The 21,960-nt window shown below is 31.0% G+C and overlaps 1 protein-coding gene across 1 annotated transcript; it reads left to right on the top strand.

Annotated features, from left to right (window-relative positions):
* The first annotated feature begins 3,732 nt into the window (after positions 1-3,732).
* Positions 3,733-15,847, top strand: LOC131598535 (putative GATA transcription factor 22). Its single transcript, XM_058871123.1, has 5 exons — positions 3,733-3,870; positions 4,206-4,607; positions 5,022-5,335; positions 14,788-14,851; positions 15,488-15,847. The coding sequence occupies exons 1-5, from the start codon at positions 3,733-3,735 to the stop codon at positions 15,845-15,847; spliced, it is 1,278 nt and encodes a 425-aa protein (XP_058727106.1).
* The last annotated feature ends 6,113 nt before the right edge of the window (positions 15,848-21,960 follow it).

The following is a 21,960-nucleotide window of genomic DNA, read 5'->3' as shown; positions in this document are numbered from 1 at the left end:
TAGAGGAATTTCTATATTTCTTATATAATTGTGCGAAGATTAATTGTCTTTCTAAGAGAGCCATCTTGTCGGTAGTTTGGCTTGCGACGATTTGGACTTTGTGGATTAAGCGTAACGTTATTATCTTCAAAGATGAGTCTTTTAGCTTTATAGAGTGCATGTCGGAGATTGTTATCATTTCGTGGAATTGGTTAGGTTCTTTTTATAAGAAGGTGCCGTTATGTAATTATTTCGGTTGGAATACCCAACCTCTATTGTGTTTTACCTTGTAATCTCTTTGTATTGGGGTGGAGCATCCCTTTTGCTCCCTTAATTCCATTGCTTATTAAAAAAAAAATTACGACACTATTTCTCCACTAAACCAAACTTGAAAACATCATTTCTTCATAAACAAAACTCGAAACATCATTTCTTTCATAAACAAATTTTATAACTCCATTATCTCTTCTTCAACTTGAATGACATTAGAAAAGTATGGATTCGAGTTAACAATGTTAGTTGTTGTTGTTTTTTTGTTATTGTTGTTCTTGTTGTTATTATTGTTGTTTTTGTTCTTGTTTTGTTGTTCTTCTTCTCTAGCTTGATATCGATGCTTGGGCGGGACGCGTTGGATCGAGGTATCGTGGAGCGGGGCGGTCCAGAGGCAGTCGCCGTGATGGAGATGATCGTCACTGATGCGGACCGTGCGGCGACATACAGGCGGCAGAGGAGGTCTCAGGGGGAGAGGTTTAGGCACACCCAGTAGTGGTCGGGTTTATATATTTTTTGTTATCGGATTGTATCTTTAGCACACTATTTTTATTTTTTTCGGTTTGTATATATTATTTTCATCGGATTAGTATTTTTTTTTGTTTATTTATCATATTAGTATTTTCAGTTTATCTATTGCTTATTTTATTTGGCGTTTGCGTTTAATTAAAATGCGAGACTGTTATGAAAAAACATTAAAAAAAAACACAGTTTCTGCATAATTCGGAAGTTCATTTCCGAAGACACCCCCCATGAGGTGTTTTCGGAAGTTCATCTCCGAAGACACCCCCCATGGGGTGTTTTCGGAGATGCACTTCCGAATTAAGGAAATTTTTTAAAATAAAAAAGCGCTTCGGAAGTTCATTTCCGAAGCAGGGGTATTTTGGGATTTTCGCTGGGGGTGACCCCCATAGGGAGGTGGCCAAAGAAAAAACCATGTAAAATGGTATATGTAGGGCCAAACATAATGGTAGATTTAATGGAATATTTGACCGATGGGAAGCCAATATAATGTTGGAATATCTCACGAATGGCCCTTTTAGGGAAGGACTTCAAAGATTTCAAGATCTTCTGCTAGTTTGTCCAACAGGACCTTGTTCTCCTAAAAGCATTTAGGCATTCTAAAAAACAAGTACTAAAATATAGGCTTAATACCCTTTTTGATCCTTTACCTATACTTTTGGGTCCATTTTGGTCCTCTTTCTTTTAAAAGGACCAATTAGATCGTTTATTTCTTCTAACGGTGTCATATTCATCTTTTCCGTCTATTTGTCACTAACGACGTCAATTTTTATTTACATGACATCCTAGTCATCATCTTCTTGGTTTTTAAAATATAATTTATTTATATATTTTTTTAGACTATTCAACTAATTAAAAAGTAAAATCTTCAAGAACTGAATATCCATAGCTTTGGAACTCGAAGCAGATTCATGAGTGAAACATGAAGGCCGACCTTAAGAACTATAGGACCCCATAAATCACCTATAGTTGTTAACTGAACGGTGCAAGTCTATAATATCTCTGATGAAAATGCACGGATCATCCATAGTTTCATTCTACCTCTTCCTGAATCCGAACCTAAACCAGAACAAACTCTCTCCTTTCGAACCTTCAAATTCAAACCCATCCAACCCAAATCTTGCCACTTGTTGCTTTTACTCTCTGGCTTACACATCGTATTCCTACTCCAATTTTTTCATATAGAAAAACTAAACAATAAACCCTAATTCCAGATTCAATCAATGAAATCAATAAACCCTTATTCTCCTCCACTCGAAATTGAGTTCAAGAAGAAACAACGCCGTTTTTTTTCCTAGCACAACGATTTTTCGAAAACAAAAGAAGAAAACGGCTACCACGACGGCGGCGTGAATCGAGATCTGTTGTGGTTTTGTGTTTTCAAGCAGTTTACTTTTTTCTGTTCCCTGATAAAAACCCTCAAATCAATTAGCAAAATGTTTGGATTTGGATTGAGAAGCGTATGGGTTCTTGATTCTTCTCTCTCAATTTTGGATTAAAAGCGTGTAGAATGTTGTTTACCGATTCTGGAATATCATTTGAAAATATTTGATTGATTTAGTTTTTTATTCTTAGTTTTTGAAAATATTCCAGATTTAGTTGAAATGGATGTAAATCATTAAAAAAAGATTTTTTATTTATTTTTAGATTTCTTGTTTCTAGATCTGTAGAGAGACTATCATAAGAGTCTATAAATTTGATTCTTGATTTATTTTCTATATTTTTTCTGAATAAAAAATTGAGTTTAATTTAATAAATTTAAACCATTGAAATTATCACTTACCACGTGTCACACATCTATTAAAAGAACTTGATTAAATGAAAGTATTTTATTGCCAAATGTACATGATGTGGCATATGTATTTGACTTTGACTAACGGAGTTAATACAAAGGACAAACGTGATATGTTTGAAAAAATAAAGGATTAATTTGACCCTTTTAAAAGAAAAGGAACCAAAATGGACCCAATTATATAGGTAAAGGACTAGAAAGGGTATTAAGCCTAAGATATATGTTGTGAATTTGTTTAGTTTTATAAAAATAAATTCAAAATTGAACCCGAGCGGTTTTTAAAAAGGAAAATCCAAATACATTTAATATTTCTCATTTTTTTAGTAATTTTTTATTTCTTTCAATTAATTTACAATTTTTTAAATTTTAAATTTTAAATTTTAAATTTCACTTTTAATCTATAATATATTTCTACGATTAGTCAATTTATGGAAAAATAATATTTATACATTAAAAATTACTTAATTTTGAAAAATTATAAATTAAAATTTACTAATAAACAACTTTTTATTAAAATATTAAAATTATTTCTATATATATGACGATATATATTAAAATTAGAATCCGGTACTGAACAAAATAGGAATAAAGAATATAATATGCAAAAAAATCCAATAATTAATTTGAGAATTCTGCCAAACTGTATGAATTTATTAAAAACTTTTTATGGCAAAAAGAAAACTTAACAAAAAGAAAAAAAATTCCGTTGAAATGTTTAAATATTTTCTTAAAATAATAATTATTGTCTAATAAAATAATCACACCGCGCTTGGATACGTTGCTTCTAGACATAAGATAATAATAAAATAAAAAATGGTAAAAAATCCTTAAAAAAGTAAAGAAAATTAAAAAAAAAAAAATTAATTTATGAGTGAAATTCATGTGATGAGTGTGTATATAAATGAACGTAAGGACTCAAAAACAACATACCGGGCATTGTTGTTTGTATTATCGTAGTGTGTTTGGAGTATTTTCTTGTCTCTTTCTTCATTTTGTTTTTATTTGTGTCTACGAAAAAAGAGAATTGCAATCACGTGAATGTCTTTTTGAGACAACTCTTCTCTTTTTAGCCTCTCATATAAGAACCCTACCACCTTTTGATTATTTTCTTCCTCTCTCTCTTACCCTATCTCTTTGTACTGTCCATTGTTTCTCTCTCATATCCAACCATGACTCCTTTAACTCCGAATCAACCAAGTCCTAAGCAACAAGGTCAAAACCAATCCTTAGATGTTTCTCCTGTTAAACAGGACTGTCCTACCTTGTTTAATTTTCTTGATCAGTTTCAAGGAAATCATGATCCTAAGGCAAGATCATATTTACACGATCCCGCTAATTTTAATTTATTTTTCTCTTTTTTTCTTCGTATATATATTTTTATCATAGATTATCACTAATTCTTATAATTTTTTATTTATTTTATTTGTTCCAATACTATGTATCTACATAGCAGCGATGATCATGCTCAGCCAGCGATCATGATCGTATAAATTATTTATAAAGCTTTGATGAGTGAATTTGAAATTTTATATAAAATGATATAATTACGATATACGCTTATGATCTGATTTATAGTCTGGATTTTTAGATGTTTGTGATCTAATGCAATATTTTTTTTATCTCTCTGATTTTATTACTTTAGGATCATAAGCTGGGACTTCATTATGGTGGATCATCATCATCAACCAATCACCTACAACTCTATAATTCATCGAGTGGTGCAGCTATGGTTGATCAAAGCATTGTGCGTGACACAAATTTACCATCAGACATGGAGGTGGAAGATAGCGGCAAAAGAAATGACAAATGGGTGTCTTCAAAGGCGAGGTTGATGAAAATGCTGATGATACCTGAAAGAAGTTATGGAGACATAAATGAAGACAAAGCAATTATCAATGCAACTGCTAGTGCTGCTGCCCCTACTCCTTCAAATGAAGGAATTCAAAATGAAAGGTACAATCAAGGAAGCCCTACTGCTAGGGTTTGTACTGAGTGTCAAACTACCTCTACCCCACTTTGGAGGAGTGGCCCCGTGGGTCCTAAGGTAATTAGTTGATCTATTTTCCCTATTCGCTATTCTTTCATTTACTATCAAGTAGTCTCGAATGTTTGATCTATTAAAATTCGGCCATTGTCGATTCGATTCGTTTGATTAAAAATCATCTTTTAATAATGAAATCAAATTTAAAGATAAATTTTATTTTCCACCGCTATTTCTTCTCGGTAATTCAACATTCATCAAGCTATATATATGAGTAGAAATATTTTTCGATCGATAAGATTATATTAATTTTAATATTAATATAAGTTTTTTATTAATTGAATATTTCAAGAGATCATACTAGCTGGACTCATGAAAGTGTTATTCCATATTTATATTGTTTTAGTTAATTAAGTACTAATTAATATACTTTAATTTGATTGATAGTTAATTAACATGAATATGTTGTTGGTGCAGACACTTTGCAATGCTTGTGGAATTAGGCAGAGGAAGGCAAGAAGGGCTGCTGTAGATGCTGATAATAGTTTGGCACATGGCAAAGAGAAAGAAGAGAAACTTCTTGTGAACAAATGTACACAATTCAAGAAGAACAAGACTTCTTCAACTTCAACTAGTGCTGCTACTACGACTACTAATGATAGTAGCTTATCTGAAGAGATGATGGAGAGGCTTGATTTTTTCTTAACAAAGGTGAGGAAAAAATCGGGTTTCGAGTCTACTACTGAGGAAGTAGCTGATACAGCTCTACTTCTGATGGATATCTCTTGTGGGTATGTTTACCCTTAATTAGAAGAGGGAGTTGGATTCTCTCATGTAAGAATTTTACAATGAGGGGTGAGGGTGGTTGATAAATTTTGAGTTTTGGTATTTTTATTTGACTTTTATATCAAAAATAATTGGTCACTGTTTTGTTTGGTATTGTGAGTTGTGAAATCAAGTTGATGTACTTGCATCACAACAAAAATAAGGTGTTGTTGCATTACACATGCATTGTATTTATTAAATGAAATAAAGAGAAATTTTGTGTGAGCTTTTAAATATCTTTTGTTTCATAGAGTATATTTTTCACTGAGATATTTTAGGGTAAAAGAGAATCTAGTGGTAAAATTTTACTGAAATTAAACGCCATTATAGCGTAATAAATCATATGATCAAACTCAATCTAAGGTTTCATATTCCTTAACTATAATGCATTGTTTTGATATGGTTTAACTAGGCAGAACCTTGAATCTACTTTTATTATAGGCTGGTTATTTTGAGTGTCCGTTGAAAATTTTGTCTCGCTTCAAAACCGATAAACGAAGATTTAAAACATTCAATTTTTTTTTTTGCTTAACCTTCATTGATTCAATGGATAGGTTAGTTTTAAATTATTATTATTATAATTGCTATTAAAAAATTTTTTTTTAATGGTAAAATATATTTTAAAAAAGAAAGACAGAAAAATACAACCATCAAAGGGGAAAAAATATACAAACAGCTAAATCCTACCCAAAACTACCATCATTATTATTATTATTATTATTAAAACTCTTTTTTTTTTTTTTTTATATAAGCAGTTACATTAAATTGGATTGTAGCAGCTAGGATGAGATTGAATTTAGACTCTAGTTTTCCATTAGTGTTGTTTCAGGATGCACCAAACTTGGGTGTTAATTGGATCAACTGATTTCTTTGAGCACCATTCCTCAATCATCCTCATGTATTGCTAGAACTTGTTTTCTATTGGTTTTTGTTTTTAGGAAAGTGTTCCCACACTATTGTTGTGGAAAAATACATGAGTTTTTTTTATCTGTACTAGCGTTCAAACGGGCACTCCCGTGCCCGTTTGTCCGCTTTTTTAATGTGCACAACATCAAAACAGACACATATTTTTAAAATCAAGATGATAAATGTACCTTTTAAAAGTGTTTTAGTGAATTTTCTATACATAGTAATTTTATTATTCTCTGATATCAAACTAATAGAATTCTACTGGGAGATCACTTCTTTTATGATGATTTTCACATATATCCACATAAAAAGAATATTAAACACAATTATTTACAAACAATGTAAGATGCTATGTTTTTACTACCGAAGCCGAGTAATCAACACTAAAAAAAAAGTGTTTTGAGACCAATTTAACAATTCTAAAAACTTAAATGTTAAATAAAGTCTCCCTTCCCTCTCTCTCTCTCTCTCTCTCTCTCTCTCTCTCTCTCTCTCTCTCTCTCCCTCTCTCTCCCTCTCTCTCCCCATCTCCCTCCCTCTCTCTCTCTCTCTCCCCATTCTCTCACTCCCCCCCCTTTCTCTCTTTCCATCTTCTCTCTCTCCCTCCCCCTTTCTCTCTTTCCATCTTCTCTCTCTCCCTCCCCTCACTCTCTCTCTCTCTCTCTCTCTCTCTCTCTCTCTCTCTCTCTCTCTCTCTCTCTCTCTCTCTCCCTCTCTCTAATATTAAAAAGGTAAAATTGGTAAGACTTGTAAATAGATGTAAGACTTGTAATTTAATCTTACTCTAAAAATATTTGTGACATTTTTATACTATTAACCAATCACAGTCATTTATATGACTTTAATATTTTTAAATTAGTTGTGTGACATGGTTGATAGATACGGTTATGATAAGAGTAATAATATTTTATGATAAATCGAAAAAAATGTCATATGAAAATATGGCTTAATTAACAACTCAATTACTTTTTGTTATCATGGCATGAGTGTCTTAAAAGTCAGAAATCAAAGTTATTGAAATAGTTAAATGCAAGTGATTGAAATAATAAAATAAAATAAAAATGTTGTAAATATTCTATTACCATTAATAAAAAAAAACGTGTTCTTATTTTGCTTACCTTGTTTGAAAACTAAAAGTGAAAATTGAAAACTAAAACATTTTTTGGTAGTTACAGTTTTTTAAATTGTCAATTTTAAAGTGTTTTTAAAAACAGTTTTTGATTTTATAAAACACTGTCAAACATATCCTAAGTCATTAATGAAATACTTTGTTATGTCAAAATTAATTTTTCATAAGATGTAAATTACAACAGTTGAATAGAAATAAGATTGATATACGCACTGCAATCACTAAAAAAATGATAATAAAAAACAAAATAGAATAATTGAAAGAAGAGAAAAAAGAAAATGCACTGACAGTGTAAAGTATTTTTACACTGTCAACCAATGAGAGACATGCATCAGAATAAAGCCCATTTTTAATTTTAAAAAACTGTAATTACATGGCAAATTAAAGCATTTTGATTGGTTGTATGTGTAAAACTGATTTACACTGACAATGCACTATCTTTAAACTCTTGAAAGAAAGCATTTGGGACATTTTGATTCAATTATTCCCATGTTTTTAAATTTTTCATAAAAAAATGTTAGTGATCAATTTTAATAGCAATTTCGTGCATGCAAGCATATACAAATATATTCACTAAAACAAAAATTAACTTCTTTCATACCCTGATATTATTCAACAATCTATTTAATTTTTGTCATGATTTTATTATGACATATTTATCTTCTTTTATCCTGCAAATGAAAGCATATAAAAATAAAAATTTCAACCAAAATTGAAAAAGGGAAAAAACAGAAAGAAAGTGGATAGAGATTGACTAACACAGAAGATAAATTTTTCTCGTAACGACACTATATTCACTTTGTTCAATCTATTGCTCCAGTGATCAAATTTCACAGTATAATAAAAATGATAATGAGAGAAATAGTTTTTGATAGAAGAGAGAGAAAATCTAAAATTATTGTCATAAAATTTACAAAAACACGCTTAAATAAAAAAAATAGCATGTGGTAGTTACTAATAATTGATTTTGTGGAAGTTAATAATAATCAATTTTGTGGAAGTTAATAGTAATGAGTTTTGTGGAAGGTAATAGTAATGAGTTTTATAGAAGTTATCAAGTAAATTATAAAATAAAATAAGGGTATAAATGGTAAAAAAAATAGGCCAGACCAAAAGAGAGTATCCTCTTTATAGATGGTAATAGATATATTGGTGATCTTTCTCTTCTATGTGATGCTCATTGTAAGCATCCTATTTTTCTTTATTTTGGGATTTTTAATAGTAGCAATGACTTAGAAAAGTTTTTTATTAAATGCATTAAATTTATTATATATTTTTCATGATTTTTTTTAATATAATTCTTTAAACTCAACACGTTTTTATATTTTAATTTTATAATTTTTACTAAATTTTAATTCATTTATTTTGTTTTATATTTTGAATCACAAATAATTTTTTTAAAATCGTCATTTAAAATTCATAATGGATCCTCAAGTAAAGTTTTGTTCTTGATGATAAATTATTGTAATCTTTAATTGAGGCAAAATTTAAGAAAAAAATGACAAGTTAATTTAAATTAAATCAAATCTTTAATGTATTGAATTAAAGAGTGTTGCGCAAAATATTAGTATCGAGAATCCGCTTTCATTATTTATAGTTTGATGTGTTGTTTATATATATATATATATATATATATATATATATATATATATATATATATATATATATATATATATATATATATATATATATATATATATATATATATATATATATATATATATATATATATATATATATATATACACCTTAAGTGCTCAGAAATTTGAATGAAACTTATTCAATGATATGAAAGTTTATGCACAAAGTTTCATTATTTTATGATGTATGAACACTTAGAAAATTGTTTGAATTGTATGTGAATTTTTTTAATGAAAGAGATTAATGAAAAACTGATGTATTTTGACTTAAATACATCTCATTATGACTCTTCGATTCGATACAATGAATTTGAATCACAATGGTTCATATGTTTCAAAATAGTATGTTGTATAAAAAATTTGTAAAAATTACAGTGGTTTCAAACTGCCATATATAGCTTACAAATCAAGTTGTTGTTTCAAAAAACAGTAAAATTGTGACAGTTTCAAACTGCCACAGTTTATGAACCGGTGTATTGTTTAAAAAAAAAACAGGAAGATTGCGGCAGTTTCAAAATGCCATATTTATGCAAATTAGTTATTTAAAAAGAGAGCAGATCAATCAATTGATGCTAAGAGTCAATCGAATGACTCTAAAAACTTGAAAATTTTCCTTTTAAAAGTTGTGCTTTTAATGACAGTCATGCATGAATATTTAAGAAACATATAATGGTTTAGATAAAAAAAATATTTTGAACACTTAAAGCTTATATACATATGAATTACCATTGTACCTTAATCTTCATGATTAAATCCTTTGATTTCCAAAGCTTGTCCCAACTTGATACTTGATTTTAATCTTTTTCTTCTTTGATCTTTTTTCAATGATAAGCTTTTGTCTTCATCAAAACTAAGCTAAGATAAATGAAGCACTACAACGTGCAAGGGCTTTAAAAGCGCTTTTTTTGGGCTTTAAGAGCGCTGCCAAAGTCAGCGCTGCCGTAGGTAACGACAGCGCTTTTGAAACTCCAAAAGCGCTCTCGTAGCCCCCTTATAGCAGCGCTTTTTCCAGAAAAGCGCTCTCGTATCCCCCCTATAGCAGCGTTTTTTCCAGAAAAGCGCTCTCGTAGCCCCCCTATAGCAGCGCTTTTTCCAGAAAAGCGCCCTCGTAGCCCCCTATAGCAGTGCTTTTTTCAGAAGCTCTTTCGTAGGTTGCATTTTTTTTATCTTTTATGTTTTTTTTTATCTTAGGCAGCGCTTTTAGTTATAAAGCGCTTTAGTAGGTATTTCTTTAAGAGCGTTTTTGAAAGCGCTGTCGTTGCTAAACGCAGTATTTTAAAGTGCAACCTGTAATTTAAGCCTCCCTGTTCGACCTGTAATTTATATTTATTTTCAACCTGTAATATTTTCGACCGGTAATATATTTTCAACCTGTAATATTTTCAACCATAGGTAGGACAATATATATATATATATATATATATATATATATATATATATATATATATATATATATACACTAATATAATACCATTATAATCCAAAATAATATATATACATCATTATAGTTCAATTCACATGTAACTAACTCATGTCAAACAAACTCAATTAGATACATATAACTAACTCATCTCTAACAATAACTAAATCTGAATATAAGCCCGAAATGTAAAAAATCCGACGAGCGCACTGTCCTGGTCCTGCAAAGTATGAACAGAACAACACGGTCAATTAAAGGCTCCAACATCTATACTTCAAATTTTCCAAGAAAACAAATTGTCATTCAGTAACATCAACAATATTACTAGCAACAATTTCATGTGATTTGCAACTCAATCCACCAAGTAATGTGTCATCAATCCAGTCTCAAATCAAACTATCAGCACCACTTAACAACAACAAAAACAAACTTGATTCATATAACAACGTCATCATCGTCAACTAATATTAAGCAAAATGAACCAACATCCACCAAAGAAACTCAAACACAAAGTCATTATCAAAATAATGTATTCATAAAACTGTTCACACAATAATGTATTCATACCTATATGAATAATTGCTGAATATAAAATTGACACAATTCATCTTTGATTACTTCCAACTTAAGTCTCGTGTAAGAAGCAGCATAGAAGTCATCAAAGTACTACATAACAAAAACATAATATGAATGATTTAGTTAAATGTAATAAATTATAAGAAATTATCTTAAGTTATAAATCCATACCATGATTGGAATATCTAATTGATTCGTTTGAATGATTTCTTTCATAAACCTCAAAACAAAGTATCCGCAATCTGAACTGTTTCGCTGTTGCGGATACTACATAGAAAAACAAATAAGATTTTATAATTGTCTTGTTTTATCAAGTAGCATAACTATTATAAGCAAAATTGTGAAAATTAATGTACCTGCACTTTGATCCAAGTAATGTTGTTTGATTTAGTCCGGGATACCTGTGCGTCTCTTTGACTTCAGAACACTTGTATTGATCTAACAAAAATATAAAAGCATATATTTAGATCAATATCACAAATAATTAAATATATAAATATACACGAATATTTAAAACGATCCCAGTTACGTATCAATCATTGACTTTATAGCCGGATAATTGGTCCACTCACCATCTACCGAATTCAGAAGATATACCACTTCTCTTATAGGGTTGATAGCTTCAAGATTTGACAAGAATTCAATACCAAAGATAACTTCAAGCGCTTCTGCAATCTCTTCGACATGATCATAATCGTATGTGTCTGTGCGATCGTCGTTTGAAGCATACTTCGTATTACACCTCGACTCAACATTCCCGTTACTTTGCTCACCATGCAAATTCCAACATGTATAACTTCTATCAATTCCAAACCGTAGTAAATGCGATGCCAACTGATTCCCGTCAACCTTACCCCCATAACAGCAACCCAAGCAAGGACACGCCATTAGAATCGGGTCTTCGGCGTGCGCAACCGCAAACTTAACGAATTCCCATACCCCTTTCTCGTACTCTTTCGACAATCGGTTTGAATTCATCCATGTCTTATCCATGTCTTAATTAAGCTAAACAAAAACAACTAATTATTAAGGCACAAAACGGTATAATGCGTTTCTGTCAAAATGCAAAGTATACCAGTAATTTGAGAAAGAAATTTACCTCGGATTTTACCGAACTCAAAAAAACGTAGAGAATAAGCGTTGTACGTCGAACTAGGACGAGAAACGCTTCTAATTCAAAGGAAAGAAAATATAATTAAAAGCACTTCAAAATTACAATATAAATCAGAATTTTAAACAAAATTCAAAACACTTCAGAATTTTCCAATGCATTTATATTGCAGCTACAGTGTATGCTAATAGAATTTGAGAAGTATATAAAAATATAATTAAAAGCTGCATGATGCAATAAGAGGAAATAAGATTTAAATGTGTATAAAGAAAAGAAGAGTAAACTTTATGTATATTTATTTATTCTCTTTGAATAATTATAACAATATCATAACGGATTATAGAGACACAAATTATAATTAGGTATTTTAAAGAAGGAAGGAAATCAAATGAACAAAGGAAATCAACAATAGTCTGAAGTGTGTACATACTCGTAAATATGCAGTACCAGAGTCAATGATACGAGCTCCAAAGAGATCCAAAGTTATCAATCCAGTCAGACCTATACAAGAAATTCAATTCAATGTATGATTATAATAAGAACGGGTGAATAGTGCAGATTCCATAAAACACAGTTTCAGAATTTGAGTTTTCCCATTGACACCAATCACCAATTCCATGACCGACACAAATCACCAATAACTCTCCTAATAATAGAGCAAACTTAATCGTCCTTTCTCTTGAGTTGCATGGATCAATAGAAAGGATACAAAAGCATGAGACATATTGATATAGAAAAACACAACATAGTCATGTTCTCATTTTGATATAGAAAAACACAACATAGTCATGTTTTATTTATATATAGTTAACTGTGTCTCTTCCACAAAGATACATATCAATACTCTAGCTTCAATTCTTAAAATAATAGGTGTTTAGATTCTTTTTATCTAATGAACACTTTTATAATGACACGGTGGTAATTAAGTTCTCAAACATGAGAAATTTGAACACATTAAAAACAGCCCCAAGACCATATGTCGATTTATCGTAAACTACACCAGCAACTACCTCAGTGCTAAATCACTCAATAATGTTTTCAACCTTAAATCATATATCACATCCCACAATCAATTACAATGCTAATGAACCTAATTATTCATCAAGGGCTATATACTACATTGAAGAACTCTTTTCCGAAAATAACCATTCATAAACAATGTGATATACTGCTCATATCATGTGCAGATTTTACTAAGGAACAGATCATCAACAATGTTTCACTAACAAATTCTTAAATAACATAGAATAAAAATTAACAGTACTGCTAGTAGAGTAGTAGAGGGAATGTGAAATCGACTCACCGAGAGAGAAGAAGAAGTGTGACAGGAGAAGTCGACGAAGAGCTTTGCGAGGCGGTGAAGGAGAAGACGAAATTCAGCCGGAGGCGGGGGTATATGTCGCTGTTACTCAGCCACGAAGTGAAGGAGAAGACGAAGAGCTTTGTAAGGTGGAAGGAGAAGACGAAATTCAGAGATTCAGTATCGAAATTCAGCCCCAAACGAAATTCAAGGATGGAATGGTGATTCAATATCGTGGAAGGCGGAGATTTTCATGGAGATATGCTAGGTTTACGTTTGGGAAAGAAGAATGGTATCCTGATTTCTGAAAAACGTAATAACCTGGGAATGTTTTGTTTTAAAAAATATAATTGTAAATACCCTACGAGAGCGCTTTTAAAAAGCGCTTTGGTATCCAGCCCTATACCAGCGCTTTTTAGATAGAAAGCGCTTTGGTAACCTACCCCTTTACCAGCGCTTCTAAAAGCGCTTTGGTAACCGCCCTATAGCAGCGCTTCTATAAAGCGCTTTGGTAACCAGCCCTATACCAACGCTTTTAAAAAGCGCTTTCGTAGGACCCACCCTATAGCAACGCTTTTTTCCCATTATTTTTAGTTTTGTTTTTAGCGAAACCTATAGCAGCGCTTTTTCCTAAAAGCGCTTTCGTAGGGGTGCCGCTAAAAAACAAATTTGGAGTAGTGAAGAACATCTTCTTCATAAGCTAATGTGGATCTCAATGTCTACCTAGAGTTGAAGATTCTTAATTGTTCCAAGTTTAAGTGGTTGAAGGAAGGAGATGCCATTCATGCTTGTGTCAAGAGTATAAATAGAATAAATTCTATATTGGCTCTTCATGCGGAGGATTGTTGGTTGGATGGAGTTTTTGATATTAGACATGAGGTTATCAGATTTTTTAGTCATTATTTTAAAGAACCTCTTTCTGATCAACCTCGACTGGATAAGGCGATCTTTAAGACTTTCTATTATGAGGATAATCAGGTGATAACCTCTACTTTTCCATTGAAGATTGACTTGATGTTCTATTAGTGTGATGGAAATAAGATCTCTGGCCTTGATGGATTTAAATTTCCATTTCTTAAGATATTCTATCCTTTCCTTAAAGAGGAACTGAGTTTATAGTTTGGGCAGTTTCATTGCAAGGATTTTGTCCTTCGTAGTTTCATTATAAGGCTATCTAATTTAATCAATTGGATTATTGAAAGGGCATATTTTGGCTGATGGGTAATTTCTTAGAATGAAATAGTTGATTTGGCTAAGAAAACCAAAAAGGATTGTCTCATTTTAAAGGTCAATTTTAAGAAAGCATATAACTTTGTCTGTTGGAATTTTTTAGATTTAATGATAAGTGGTGGGACTGGTTGTGTAGTTGTGTGTTTGTTGGAAACCTTGATGTCCTGGTTAATGTTTCTTCGACTCGGGAATTAGTATACATAAGCAAGGAGACTCACTAGCTCCTTGATAAACAAAATGAGTATTTTTCAAATCAAATAAAATCAATCGCTTTAGCATCCATTCACATTCACAAACAAAATCAAACATTGCACAGTCAATCCAAGTGCTTCTTTTTCAAATAAACATACATCAAACACTTGGTCAACACCAAGTTATTTTTTCGCATAATCAAACTAATACAAGTTTCTTTTCATAATAAAAACCAGTCAAAAAAAGGAATGGTTATGACGTACTTATCCTCTTTGTTTCCTGAGTATTTGGATTGCAAGCCGTAATTATCCTGTGGTTCAATTACTTTTCTTCTGTTCAAAACACGCTAAATATAATCGAATTTTATTCGGTCTTTAAGGGATGAAAAGGAATGGTTAGGACGTATTTATCCTCTCTGTTTCTTGAGTATTTTTTTTATTGCTAGCCGTTCTTAGCTTATGGTTAGAATTCTTGCTTCCTGCTAAAGGCTTATGACTTAATTCTTCTCACAAATTTCCTAAACAACAATTGGGATGAAAAAGGAATAGTTTTGACGTATTTATCCCCTCTATTTCCTGAATATTTTTATTATGAATATGTTGTTGGTGCAGACACTTTGCAATACTTGTGGAATTAGACAGAGGAAGGCAAGAAGGGCTGCTGTAGAGGCTGACAATAATTTGGTCACTTCCACAATAATTAGAGGACATAACAAAGAGAAAGAAGAGAAGCTTCTTGTGAACAAAAGTACACAATTCAAGAAGAACAAGACTTCTTCAACTTCAACTAGTACTGCTGGTGCTGCTACTACGACTACTAATGATAGTAGCTTATCTGAAGTGATGATGGAGAGACTTGATATTTTCTTAACAAAGGTGAGGAAAAAATCGGGTTTCGAGTCTACTACTGAAGAAGTAGCTGATACAGCTCTACTTCTGATGGATATCTCTTGTGGTTATGTTTACCCTTGATTAGAAGAGGGATTTGGATTCTCTCATGTAAGAATTTTACAACAAGGGGTGAGGGTGATTCATAAATTTTGAGTATTGGTTTTATTTATTTTACTTTTATATAAAAAATAATTGGTCACTGTTTTGTTTGGTTTTGTGAGGGGTGAAATCAAGTTGATGTATTTGCATCAACACCAAAATAAGGTTTTGTTGCATTAGACATGCATTTATTACAATGAAATAAAGAAAAAAAATTGTGTACGCTTTTAAATATCTTTTGTTTCATATCTTTTTTACCGAGATATTTTAGGTTTTGGGGTAAAAGAGAATCTAGTGGTAAAATTTTACCGAAATTAAAAGTCATTATTATAACATAATAAATCAAATGATCGAATTGAATTTAAGGTTTCATAATCCATTACTATGATGCATTGTTTTGATATGGTTTAACTACTAGAAATGTACTTTTATTAACCGATGAAAATTTTCGTCTCGCCTAAAAACCGATATGAAGATTTAGAAGCTTCATTGATTCAATGTATAGGTTAATTTAATCTTGTCTTGTAATATTAATCTTGGATGTTCACGATTCAAAAAAAAATGTATAGGTTAATATTAAAATATTATTATTCAAAAAATATTATTATTATTGCTATTATTATTATTATTCAAAAAATATTATTATTATTGCTATTACTATTATTATTATTATTAATGTTGAGCTTATGGCGTTATATCATGGTTTGCGTATGACCTGAAAACTTGGCATCAAAGATCGAATGTGTTATTACGACTATAACTCTACTATCAAACTTATCTAAGAGTATGTTAATGTTTGGCATTTCTATGTTGCGATGTTTCGCAATATTAAAGAACTTCTTTCTAGGGAATGACGAGTTCAAATATTTCATACTCTTAGGGAGGAGAATGCTTGTGCTGACTACCTAAAAAATCATAGAGCTGAGAATGATGTAATGTATCGGTCTTTTGCGGAGCCTCTTGTTGGAGTCATCACTCCCCTTCTAGCTAATACTAGTGGGACTTTATTTCTTACAGAACTTTCTTCTTTATATTTTTACTTTTTCTTTTCGCACTATACCAAAAAAAAGTCAAAGGTAATATATTTAAAATCATTATATATTTTATGTTACGGTTATTAATTATTGTTAAATAAAATATCATTTTAAGTGGCAAGTAAAATATATAAATAAGAATTGATAAGGGTTTCAAAAGGATTGGAGTCATACCAAAAGTGTTCAACCATCCCGAGTACAAAAACAATCACACCAAACCAAAAAAAAACTAATAGAAGCAAAAACTTCAAAGCAAAATGTTATACTCCAAAATTTGCCCACACATTTTTTCAAGAAAACTTCAATCTAAAAATTAAGAGTTTCATATAATCTTGGATTTTCATATCCTGATTTATGAATACTTGGTTTTTAGAATTTTTCTTATACGGTATTTTGGCTCGCTGTTGAATTTATTTTTACGCAAACGCCAATTACTATTTATTACTTCACACACGCTATTTATTTGATATTTATTTACAGATAAATAGTACTGACGCAATTGGTACAGAGTTAAATCTTTTGCAGGCGCATAGTTCGGGGATTCAGACTGTATTGGTAACAAGTAAATTATTTGTTTCCCACTAATTTTTGTACTATATTCCATTATTTTCAAAATCTTTTCTTTTCTTTTCAAATCTCTTCTTTCAAAATCAAATCCTAACTTTATTCTATACATCTCTCTTTTTCCCAACACTATCATACACTTTCTTTCAAATCTCACTTCCACTCAAATTTACCTTTTGTACGGAATCACTACATTCCCCAACGTCTCTATCCTTCTTTTCATTCTATAAATACCTCTCATTTTTTTCATAAAATCTCACATCAAATTCTAACTCATCTCTCAAATTTCTACTTCATATTCATTCTCTCTTCTTCCCCGGCAAAATGGCGAAGCGGATGGAAACGTGTTTTCTTATGGTCATCACCATTGCTACGGTGATCATGTCCTTTTTCTGTCTGCATAGTCCTGAAAAATGTGGACCTGCGATGGTTACACTCCCGATCATCTATTTTCTGTTGGTCATAGCATGGATTATTAATCGTCATATGTAAAGTTTGTCGTATCTTCTGTTTTTAGAATGTACCGTTCTTTATATTTACCGTGCTATTTACTACGTTTTGTTTAGGTAATATTTGTATTGTCAGTATTAAGTATTACACTATATCTGTCATTTGACTAGTAAGATAATGTTATATGTGTTTATTGATAGTTAAAATATTTATTTTTTCTGTGCATTAAATCCTTTCAGTCTTATTATTGACGGTAATTTCGTTCGCATACAGTACATATTATTTGTTTATTACGTCTATGTTTTACTAACCACTCATGTAAATAAATTCTCATCATTAACCAAAAACAAAACAAAAACAAAACAAAAAAACAAAACAAAAACAACAAAAATATTAACTTTGACTGTTGAATTTTCACTCTAAACAGTCAGTTGATAGTCAAACCGCTGACAGTGCAATTCTCCGTGTTTTGTACCATCAATCAAATCAAACTTTTGCGTTTCAAAATTCTAAGATTTTTGTTCTAGAAGTCTTATGAATATCACATGATTAGCAGAGACTCAACACTGCACGAAAATCAGGTACGCTTAACTGTCTCCTACACAAACAGTCCCTAACTAGGGTTTCTTGTTTTTTTTCAGGAGAACAAGTTTTTGAGACCTCAAATGGATTTCATGGACCTCCATATATCTCAAAGTACCATCATACAAATTTTCAAACTTCAATTCGATCAGACGCACAGTCAGCAGCTCAAACAGTCAACAGACGACCCGTTTGACCCAAAAAAAGTCAACAGACAATCAAAAATGAAATTTTTTTGTCAACATCCATATTTTGTCAAAGGATTCATCATTTGATCATTGGTTGATCATAATTCATCAAGGAAAGATCAAAAATCAACAAAACCCTAAGTTTCAAAATTAGGGTTTTCTCCTAAAAAGTCAACTGAACTTTGACTGGTCATAACTCTCTCATCCTTCATCCAAAAAATTCAAACCAAAGCTTATTTTGAATGAAATTCAATTATCTTTCAAATTCAATTGGTCCCATGGTCATTAGATTCACCATTTGAAAAATATGAATCAAGACATTACAGGTCATTTTCAAAGTCAACAAAACGTCACTTTTTTCAAAAGGACACACAAGGAGCATGGAAAATCATTTTGACATGAGACCAAAGACATTGGTTAGAGGACTCTTTAAGGTTTCCAAAAAGTGCAAGAACTCCTTCATATGATAAAAATTGAGGGATTTACATCTTGTTGAAGTTGGCTAAATTTTGGGAAAATGCATGAAATCAACATTGATCAAAAATGTTTTTTTTTTTCAAATGAAACCCAATTTCCATGATCCAAACATGTTTACCATGATGTAAAGGGCCTCCCACGACCAAGACAAAGCCCACATCATTTTTGTTCTTTTTTTGATTTAATTTTATCATATTTAAGATTAAATTAAAAAAGGAAAATGGAAGGATAATGCATAGCTTTAATCTTAAGCTAAAGCCTCCACAATTGACTCAATTCTGCAGCAAGAGGCAAGTACAGCAGGCCTAGGGCAAGAGGTGTGGAAAAATCAAGCCATGGTTGCTTAAAATTCAAGCTTGATATATTAAAGAAATCAAGAATTCAACAAAGACATAAATGCTTCTTAGCTTAGTTTTTAAGCACTTGCTTTGCCTATAAATGAAGTATAACACTTCATCAGAAGGAGAGAGACGAATTTAGAAGCTTCCATAGGCATATATCACTCTTGTAACAACTTGTAAAATTCAAAGAAACTTGAAATTCGAATTTTAAGTTTAAGTCATTTTCAATACAAACTAAGCATTCAAACATCATCTCTGAACTTCATTGAACCTGTCCAAATAAATTTTAAGCATCAAAGCCTCACAAATCGAGCCCCACAAGCCACGGTTTGTTCAAACATAAATCAATTCGTATTTGATCATACACGCATGCTTAGCAAGATGTAGACATATATTTGAGTTTAGTTTGATGTGTTGATCATTTCTGGAAGTTTAATTGAGTTTTGAATGCTTGTATACGAGGTTCCCATTTTTTAGGGTTCTTAGATCCTATTTAGGGATTTTCGTTACAAGCAAAATTAGAAGAAACTAAGGCCATATTCGAATTCAGGGGAGAAAACCCAGTCAAAAGAGCATATCGCGAAAAATTTATGTTGTGGTTTACCCCTATTAGCTATTTTTGCAGATTTAGGGTTCATCAATTACAGCGCTTTTTTGTATAAAAGCGCTGTTAAAAGTGGTGTCTGGAGGTTGAAGACAAAGACGTGTCCTCACCCCATTGGCTTGCGCGCGCGTTTTTAAATTCAAACTTTTCTAATCCAGTGTGTTGCAGGTCTCTTATGTGTCATGCGCCTTCAGGCTTCCCACCATCAGATCCATCCATCTGTCAATCCAACGCATCAAAACGTGCACCCCCATCATGGACCTCATTTAATTACCACACCTGATCATTGTTTATATATTTTCTATTTTTATTTAATTTTCTTTATAAAATTATTTTAAAATAGTTCTAAAAATCCAAAAAATACACAAAAAATATTTTTAAATTTATAAAATAATACTTTATTTTCTGAAATAAAAATATTTTATTTTTCTTTATAATTTAAATATTTTGCATAATTAATTAGTATATATTTATATATTTGCTTTTTAATTATTTCAACCAATCAAAAAATCATAAAAAATTTGTTCTTTATATTAAATATAGTTTATATATTATAGGCTAATTTTGTACATATTTAGAATAATTTTCTCTTTAAGTTTTAATTATTTGTATAATTATTTGCATAATTATGTATTAATTAACTTAATAAATTCAAAATCAAATTTCAAAAAATTCCAAAAAAATTAGTTTTGTTTTAAAATTAATTGACAAGCATTTTGAACATATTTTAAGCTTAATTTTTAGGTTTAAATTTTATTTCCATCTTTTTCTCATTTTAATTAAATTAATCATGCATTAATTCTAATTAAAATCAACCATCAAAAAATCCAAAAATATTTCTTTTATTTTCTTGCAATTTAAATTCCTAGATAAATGTATAGGTTGTCAAATTCATGTAAATAACGTAGTTTACATTTCCTGCAAAATCGATGTAATAGCGTAGATTTACTTTCCGCATTTTACATTTCCGCATTTTAAATTCCAGCACATATAAAACTGCGTGTATGTCAAAGATAAAATTGAATCGTTAGATCACTTACTTCAAAGATAAAATATCTGAATCAAAACACAATCACACTTGCACCTCTTAGGGTAATCCCTCTTTTACTCTTTTCAAAATCAAAATCAAATTCTACTGTTTCAAATGCAAAAATCGAACTTTCGTTTACATCCGGTAAAAGGATAGTTTTTTAAAGGAAATAGGATAAGACCTTATAAACTTAGGGTAGACCTCCTAATTTGCTTGCTCAGATCAAAACAAACAAATCTCTCATATATCATTGTTTTTCAAAATGAAACTTTCAAAAAGACCATACTTTGTATATATCCAAACGAGGATCATTACGAAGTTAACGTTCTTTTTTCAAAAACATCTTTCGAAAGATAAAACACTTTGTATACATCCGCACAAGGATCATTACAAAGTCAATTTACCAAAAGTATTTGAAATCACATACAAGCATTTCAAGGCAATAGAAAAGTGATTGAAAACAAGTGAGCTAAGCAAATTAAAGAGCCCATGGATAACCATGGATACAAATGGTGCTAACACCTTCCCTTTGTATAACCTACCCCCTTACCCAGAATTTCTTAAAGGTCTTTTTTCTGTTTCTTTTATAAACCTTTCCTTAATTGGATAAAATAAAAGTCGGTGGCGACTCTCTGATTTTCAAAAACACAAAAGCAGAAAGCAAAAAGAGTCAGTTCGCGTATCTCTCCGCGAGAGGTATGGTAAAAAACCGAGGGCGACACAAAACATCAAACAAAAAATGTCATACAAGTTCTCTTGGAAAATAGATAGCTTAAGAGAAATAAAGAGAGCACCAAAGAAACCTTCCAATGAGGATCACCACTC

Source organism: Vicia villosa, linkage group LG4 (assembly GCF_029867415.1).
Source record: "Vicia villosa cultivar HV-30 ecotype Madison, WI linkage group LG4, Vvil1.0, whole genome shotgun sequence".
NCBI classification, from domain to species: Eukaryota; Viridiplantae; Streptophyta; class Magnoliopsida; order Fabales; family Fabaceae; genus Vicia; species Vicia villosa.
This window is presented reverse-complemented; position numbering and strand designations above follow the sequence as displayed.

What these genes read in the sequence shown, in the direction of transcription:
- LOC131598535 (XM_058871123.1), top strand. Translation starts at nt 3,733, where the DNA reads ATGACTCCTTTAACTCCGAATCAACCAAGTCCTAAGCAACAAGGTCAA. An exon ending in GTGGCCCCGTGGGTCCTAAG is followed by an intron (nt 4,608 to 5,021) that starts GTAATTAGTTGA and finishes TTGTTGGTGCAG; the next exon opens with ACACTTTGCAATGCTTGTGG. An exon ending in CTGATGGATATCTCTTGTGG is followed by an intron (nt 5,336 to 14,787) that starts GTATGTTTACCC and finishes GGAATTTTTTAG; the next exon opens with ATTTAATGATAAGTGGTGGG.